Source organism: Pediculus humanus, genomic scaffold, assembly GCF_000006295.1.
Source record: "Pediculus humanus corporis 1103172108214 genomic scaffold, whole genome shotgun sequence".
In the NCBI taxonomy this organism is placed as follows: Eukaryota; Metazoa; Arthropoda; class Insecta; order Psocodea; family Pediculidae; genus Pediculus; species Pediculus humanus.
Window position 1 is genome coordinate 49,645 of NW_002987784.1, and position 8,747 is coordinate 58,391.

At 24.2% G+C, this 8,747-nt stretch overlaps 1 protein-coding gene across 1 annotated transcript in view; it reads left to right on the forward strand.

The window, feature by feature from the left end:
* Positions 1-4,199: 4,199 nt before the first annotated feature.
* Phum_PHUM445120 (uncharacterized protein) overlaps positions 4,200-8,747 on the forward strand; it is a gene marked incomplete at both ends in the record, with an annotated part of 18,189 nt that continues 13,641 nt past the window's right edge. Inside the window, one exon of the mRNA XM_002429592.1 lies at positions 4,200-4,325. Coding sequence (XP_002429637.1) covers positions 4,200-4,325 — 126 coding nt within the window. The remainder of the gene's footprint in view (positions 4,326-8,747) is intronic.

Consider the following 8,747-nt stretch of genomic DNA (forward strand, 5'->3'; position numbering starts at 1 on the left):
AAAAAAAAAAAAATGATGGTAATAATAATAATTTTTGTGTTTTTTTTTAATATTTTTTTTTAAGCGAAAGAAGCGGATTTTTTTTTAACGTAAAGGCGCAATAGTTAAACGGCAGCAAAAAATTGATTTGAATTCAAGTAATTTTTAATTAAAATTTTTAAAAATGAAGAAATGGAGAAAAAAAATGAAAAGGATGCCATGTTGAAATTTCTTCTTCGTCAAAGAGAAAGATATTTTTAATATTATTTTTTTTTATTAATGTCGGCATGCGGTTTGAGGTATAAAAAAAAAAAAAAAAAGTAAAAAAATTTCCCTTTTTAGTGATTGTGACAATAAAAGTGATGAATCTGCGGTTGAAAGATGGCAAAAAAAAAAAGAAAAAAAAAACTTGTCAGGATGATCGCTTTCTTTCTTAGCAAACAGGGCGTGTAACTTTTGCGACGAGTTACTCATGCGTCATTACTGCCCAACCCTACAACACCAATCACATTGTTTTTAAATCGTGGAATTAGCGAAACCTAATCAAGGTAGTACGATTTTGAAAAAATACGTGACGGTTTTTTCTACGGTCACGCACCTACACGAAATGGAAAAAAAAAAAAAATTATTGTGTTACTAAAAAAAATTTTTTTCTGTTTTATCTATTAAATCTTACACAAGTTTTTTCTTATTGCGATCTCAATAAAAAAAAAAAAAAATTTGATTTGACCCTTTTTAAAGGTTTTCAAAAGGTATGTGGTACAATTAAGATAAAAAAAAAACCGGATTCCAGAATTCATCCTAAATCTCGTTCTATTTCTTCATTTCATCTCATAATAATCGTTTTTTTCCGCCATCTTTATTTTTTTTACCATATCTTTTTTCAATATGTAATCGATGAGGGGAAAATAAAATAAAAAAAAACCGCTCGATCGTTAACATAATTTTTTGTAAATACGGTTGTTGGTTGTCTTACCTTGTCTTTTTATACCTTTAAAATTTCAAAAACTTGATTTTACTTATTTGGATAAAAATTTATTACTACTACTCCCTGCCTGATGTTTGCCGACGCCATTTAACGAAAAATTTTTATTACTTCGGTGGTAATAATAATAATAATTAATCGCATTTAAAAAAAAAAAATTAATTTATTTATTATTTTACAGCATTCATTAAGAATTTAATTTGGTCACAATCAATCGAGACATTTATTTTCAGGTACGGGAAATATATTTTTAAATAATCCGTTTTTAAACCTTAACTACTAACTAAAATTTTGTTTTTATTTTTTCTAGATTTTTGAATACGGAAAAAAAAACCCTCGAGGAATGGGTTGGACTCACGTTTTTTTTTTTTCGAATGATCGTCGTGGCACTGGAAAACTATTCAACACGTGCATTTTTTTAATTTTCCACGTGTTATATATCATAACAATACAATTTGAATACAAAAAGAAATTTTTTTTTTTTTTTTCTGGAGATCAGTTCTGTCGAAATAATAATAATAAATTCGTGTAAGTAATTTCAAAATTTTTTTTTCAGATCAGATCAGGATGAATTTTTTTTTTAAATAATAAAAGTCTAAATTTAAAGTGAATGGTTTTTTTTTTTCTTTCAAAAGCATGGAGGTATTCGCAATAATAATGATAATCGTAAAGTTCTAAAACCAAATAAGTTACGGATAATACTCGTTCAGGTAAATTTATTTTTATTTTTAACTTAAAAATGCCATCACATGGCATCCTTTAATTTAAATAAATTTCTTGATGATTAAAATTAAAAAAAAAAAAACATTGAAAAAAATTATTATTATTATTTTTTCCTTGTTTTTGTGGCATCGAGACGACCGAGAAGAGTGTAGTGTAAACGGGATATAGTTTGTTACTATCCTTCATGAAGAAATTGAAAATACTTGTTGTCTTTTTACCTGTTACGAAGATTCAGGTTCTACAAAAGCAAGTTTATGAACGTATTGAATGACGTCACAAAACCTGGTAGAGGGGACACATGCACACACGGATTCTTTAGTTTTAGTGGTGAAAAATCTTTGGTTATAGTAAGAAGTGTTTTTTTTTTTAGTTGTTTTTTTTTTTAGTTATTTTTTAGTGCAACAAGAAAAAAAAATGTTTAATAGTTTCAAATAGCGGAATTGTTAACGTTTAAAAAAAAAAATTTTTTAATTTAAAAAAAGTGCGTTTTTTAACTAAATATTAATTTCGCGTTATAATATCGTGATACGTAATATTTATATCGGTAATTTTTATTATTATTATTTTTTTTTCTCTCTCTCTCTTTCTCTCTCTCTTAATATTAACACTACTGAATTTATCCGATTGTGTTTGTTTGTTTGTTTGCATGCGTACCTTTTAACATGTTTATGTTTTATTCAAACGTCGCATTATTTTTATTATTATTATTATTTTTATTATTTTATTATTTACGGTGATTTTGTTTTAAATCGGTCATGGCTCGTTTCATTAAACGTCACAATTGAATGTTAAGGTGTAAACCTTAAATTAATGAGGGGATTTTCTTAAATGAATACGACCCTCAAATTTTACGCGATTAAGGTATTAATTTTGACACAAATGAAAATTTTTGGAAAATGTCGAAATTACCTCCCCCCAAACAAAAATTTTTCCCAAAGTTACGTGAAAAAATTTGAATTTTTTTTTTTTTTTAAGTTAGAGTTAGGAGAAATTTATTATTATTTTTTTTTATGTTTTGGATACCTTATTATTATTATTATTATTATTATTATTATTATTATTATTATTATTATTTGATTACGTATTCAATTAATAAATTAAACTAAAGAAAGAAAGAAAGTGTGACCAAAACTTTAAAGTTTTGTAATGAAATCATTCAATCAATCATTCGTTTTAATTTTTTTTTTTTTTTTTTCATCATTCGAATGATGGAGCGTATTCGTCATTATTATTATTATTATTATTATTACCGAATGAAATAATAATAATAATAGTAATTTTTGTTAAGGACGAAAAGTAAGGAAAAAAAAAAAACTTTCACGTTTCCAACCGCAACCTTTTCAAAAGTTTTCATTTTTTTTTTTTTTTTAATTTTGGTTGAGTTGATGAAATAATTTTTTTTTTTTTTCGTTTTAATGACTTTCTCGTAAATTTATTTTAATTAATAATAATGATAATTATAATTGTAATTTTGAAAATTCAAGGTAAATCCAATGTTTAAAAAATCTTACGCAAAATTAAATAAGTAATAGAAATATTTTTAATTGCATCAATGAGAAAAACTTTTTTTCCACTCTCTCTCTCTCTCTAGTTTTGTTTTTAAATGCATGACTGAATCGATATCACGATACGTCGTTTACTATCTTTTGTCATTTTTTTTTACGTTTTTTTTTTGGGGGGGGAAAAAAGTAAATTACTCTCCGTTAAAAAAAAAAAAAAAACGAATTAAAATTTCTCACGGTAAAAAAGAAAAAAGAAAAAAAAATTTCTTGTGGATTATTCGCGTGTTTATCTTATACGACGATTGATTGATTTCGATCACAAATCAATTTCAAATCAAATTATTAATTGAATTGTTTTTTTTTTTTTGCGAAAGGTAAAGAGAGAGAGAGAGAGAAAATGTCTTCGTCTTCTTTTTTTTTGTAAAAAATTTTACATTTTCCACATTCGTGGAAATTTTATTACTTAATGACGAATTTTCTTTTTTTTTTTTTTTATGATTATTAATATAGTCGAGAGCCTTGACACTGATGGCATCCCAATACGTTACTGGAATTTTATTAATTAAAAATAATAATTATAATGATACGGTTGGATAATAATAATAATAATAATAATAATAATCGTCATTGATGATATGCTAGAAGTTTTACCCCTCACGGTTAATTTAAAAAAAAAAAAAAAATATATTCAGGGTTCTTTCGATGCGTAAAAAAAAAGGAAAAAAATATTTTGAAATTCAGGTACAAAAATACAAACAAACACAAACTCGACACCTGCTTTTTTTTTTTTTTTTTTTAAATATTTCATCCCTTCTTTCCTTTCCTTTTTTTTTAATCCCCTAATTTTCTAATAAAAAAAAAAATTCCTTTTAAATTTTTGTTTTTTTTTTTTATTTTAGTCAAAAAAAAGTTTTTTTTACGTGCAGTCGCGTGTGTGTTATTGTGGTTAAGTGTAATAATAATAATAATAATAATTAAAAAGAAAAGTTAAAAACATACGAAAAAAAACAATGCCTTGTTCAGCAGTGACGCTATCATTAGCAACGATATCAGCAATCGTGGCAATAGCACTTTTATCAATCGCATTTTCAACTGATAATTGGTTATACATCGAAGTTAAAAGAGGAAAAATAGAGGTGAGTAAACACAAAAAATTTTACAACAACAAAAAAACGGTTTTTTTTTTTTTTTTTTTTTTTTACACATAAACCATTCGTATATAATAATGATAATAAGTAGGGCGAATTTCTAATTCCTTTTATAATAATAAAAAAAAAACAGGTAGCCGTATTTTGAACTTGAAAAAAAAACACGACAAACATGGTAAAAGGAAACAACGTGAAAATTTTTTTATGTGTTGGTGGATTCATTCCAAAAATGGATTCACAATCCGAATAAATAAAAGTTCAAGTTTGAGTTTAAATTTTAAAAAAATTACACATCGCAACCATTTTCTATTTAAAAAAAAAAAAAAAAAAAAAAATGGAGGGAAAGATTGTTTAGAAAATTTAATTTGTTTTCGTTAATTAATAATTTGTTTATTACGGTTACGAATTTTTTTCAAAACAAAAATTTTCCGGATGGAATTTATCGATAAAGAAAATTTTTTTAAATTAATAAGCAGACGAAAAACTTAACGGTTATCATGTTTGCACACTATTCGAATACGAATTCAGTCACCGAATGTAAAAAAAATTTTTTTTAGTATGTTTTAACCTCGTTTATTTTAAAAGGAAATCGTTCGAGCGGGTTTTTTTTAAATTTATAGCATGCATATAGTCTATAAAAAATTATGGTCGAACGTATTTGTACGAGTATTAATGATGATATTACGGTAATTATAATTTTTCTTAATGTAATAATCAGACTAATTATGATTACCCGTTGTAGCAAAAATTACTCGGTTGAATAATTTCTCCCCCCCCCCTCTCTCTCTCTCTCTCACTCATTTCGATTCGACAACTGGCATAATTTATATACATAAATATATTTTTTAAATTTTACGAATGTTTAAAAAAAACATGGCGTCGTATTATTATTATTATGCAACCATACGTTTTGTTGTTGTTGTTGTTTTTAAATGCAAACATCCCATGTTAAATTTTATAAGAGTGTGTATATGATTTTGTTGTTTTTGACCTTTGTCCTATTCATCAGGGTGAAATTACGTTACAAACAAAAAAAAGTTTACAAAAAAAAACGTGTTTTAAATACTAATAATAATAATAATAATAATAATAATAATATGGATTTTAAAATTTATTTTTCACTTGTTTGTTCGAGAGGTTTTCTTTTTTTTTTTTTTTTATAAATTATAATAACAATGTCAATGAAAAGAAATTAATAAGTCGTTAATTATAATAATCGTTATTATTAATACGAAACGAACGTGGAAGTAGTAGGAAACAAAAAGTTTGATTTTCACCTGAGTTTTAAAAAAAAAAAAATTTTAGTTAATTATTAGAAAAAGTTATACCTGTAATATCATCATCATGACGATTTATAATTATTTTATCACGTTTTTAAGGTGCGGCCAAACGCAACAACAACAACCGTGATAATCCGTACCTGTAATAAAAAGGTATAACTTGGTATCAATGCACGTACTTTATCGTATTTATATATACATACATAAAATTTCGACGCCATTTACATACATATATCACTTTCATTTAAAAGAAATTTTTTTTTTTTTTTTAATAAATTTTACTATTGGTCTTCTATGGCCGCACCTATTTTTCGTTTGACATTTAAAGAATAAATTTTAAAAAAATCTTCCCAAAAAAAAAAATTAATTTATTATTATTATTATTATTATTTTAATGATATCCAATTTAAATATAATTAGTTATTGATGAAGGTATATATAAATATATTTATATATACGAAGGACGATGACTGTAAAAAAAAAAAAAAAAAAAAAAATCAAAATGGCAACCGACCAATTTAACTAAGGCCGACAAAAAAAAAAAAAAAGTAACCGACAAAATGACGGTACGTGAGAAAATTTTTAGGTTTTAAAAATTTTTTAATTAATAATCATTGAGTTATTGACTTTAATATGAATCATTATGAGGTACGATATTCTTATATAATTTTTTTTACCGTTTTTTTTTCGATCCGCCATTTTTAAAAATAAATAGAAAAGAAAGTTTTTTTTTTTTTTATGTCGGAGAATTTTGTACAATTTTGGGAGGAAATGTTATGGTTAAAAAAAAAAACAATGAGTAAATAAAACGTTAGCGAATCTTAAAAATGTTTAATTAATGATTAACAAATTAATAATAATAATAATTAAATATTTAATACCGTTATTTTTTTAAACGGGAAAAAAATGAATCCGGATATAAATAATTGTTAAATAAAATAAAAATATTTTTCGAATGGATTAAAATATCTTCGGGATAAATAAAAAAATTTGTTTTTTTGCGGTTTTCATCCCATTATTAAATTCAAAAAGAAAGAAAGTTCAAACAACAACAACAACAACAACAACAGGTTAATCTAGTTTAACTAACAAACGGGAAAACAAACAGGAAACGTTAGTAGGTATTAAATTATTATTTTGCGACAAAATTTTCCCCGAAGGGAAAATAAATATTTAACGTTAAAATTTTTTTTTTCCTTGTAAATAAAAAAATCTCTTCGATTTTATTTTAGAGATTCGAGATGTTCGTTTCGAGAATCGATCGATTTATCGATTAATTTTTTTTTCTTCTTATTTTTTATCGTCTGCTTTTATTATTAAATATCACAATCGTATCTACCACCGATATGATATCGTAATTTGAAATTAATAACGTTGCTTAATTTATTTATTTATTTATTACCCCATCGAAATCAAATTCTAATTACACGTTTTTTTGTGTAATTTTCAGACTAACAGATTTTTTTTTGAGGAGTTGCTCCTCTATTTCTTACAAAAAAAAAAAACTTTTCTCGTTACATAACTTAATAAATTATTACTTAAATGTATAAAAATAATTTGATATCAATAATTTAAAAAAAATATATATATATTATTAAAAAGAAACACCGAAAATATATCTTTAAAAACTGGTTAAATAATAATAATAATAATAATAATAATGAAATTTTTTTTTTCTGTAAACTGGTTATAAAAAGGTGATTCATAATGATGTCAGTGTACAAACAAACAACCTTTATAATATTTCGACCTAATTAGTTAATAAATTTTCTTTTTTTTTTTTTTTTTTGTTTGGATTTGCCCCGGTTAATTTTTAAATTTTAATAAAAAAAAATTATTTATTTCATTATTATTATTAAATTTATTTTTTTAAAAAAATGGCGCAAAATACAAAAATGAAATTTTTTTTTTTCGTTTGGGAAATTTTTAATTATGTTACGCTCCATTCTTTTTTCATATAAAATTCTTTTTAAATGGCGTTTCTCGATTTAAAAAAAAAAAAAAAAACTTGTCCGAAAGTCACTTTCTACTATGATACAAGTTTTTTTTTTTTTTTTTGTTGAAAAAAATCCAACTATGAATTCCAAAAATGAGTGAGAGAGAGAGAGAGAGAGAGAGAAAAGAGAGGTCGAGGACGTTGAACTGCATTTTTATTTGCACTTACAAAAAAATTCTTCTCCTTCTTCTTCTTCGGTTTTAAAACTAATTCAAAAAACGTTTTCATTAATTCCCTCCCCCTATCTCCTCCCCCTTTCTGTCTGCCCCCCCCCCAAATAAATCGTGTTTTGTTAGAAAATCTTGTTTTTTTTTTTTTAAAAAATAGTTGGACTGAGGACAAAAAATAATTACTCTAATAATAATAATAATAATTTGTTTTGTAAATTTAAAGATTCGTGATTTAAAATTTCTTTTTTAGACCAGAAAGGAGGAAGGGAGGGAAGAGAGGGGAGGGTATTTAAAAATTAAATGAAAAAAATAAGAAATTCGATTTTAAAAGTTTTTTTCTGTCTGGAATTTAGGTTTTTCTGTTTGTTTTTCTCCTTTTCATTTTGAAATTTCACGGTGACATTTTTAAGTATGCAATATTCTGAACATTCTGAAGGATTTCAAAGAAAAAAAAATTTTACAGTATGAATGTATAAAAAAATATTCGAAAAAAAAGGTACGAATGTAATTTTTTTTTTTTTTTTTAATAATAAAATTCAAGTTTATCTTGTAATTAAATTTTTCGTGGAATTAGAAAATATGAATCATCCGTAAAATGTTATTTATTTATTTAAAAAAATCAAACCGATAGAATGATTATTTAGAATTTAAAAAAAAAAAAAAATGGCGAACCTCAAAACAAAAACAAGTTTTTTTTTTTTGCAACTGAGTAGGTCAAATATACCTAAAGATTGTTAAGTGAAATCTTTTTATATATATTAAAAAAAAAAAAAAAATATTTTTATATAATTTTGGCAGATGATAATAATAATAATAATAATAATAAAAAAGAAAGAAAACGAAAATTAAAATTAAAAATTTTTTTTGTCTACCAAGTTCATATTCGAGGTCAGGTTTTTTTTTTTTTTGTATGGTGGCACTCGTGTCATGAATCTCGGCCAAAAAATTTGTTTTCTCTTCTCTC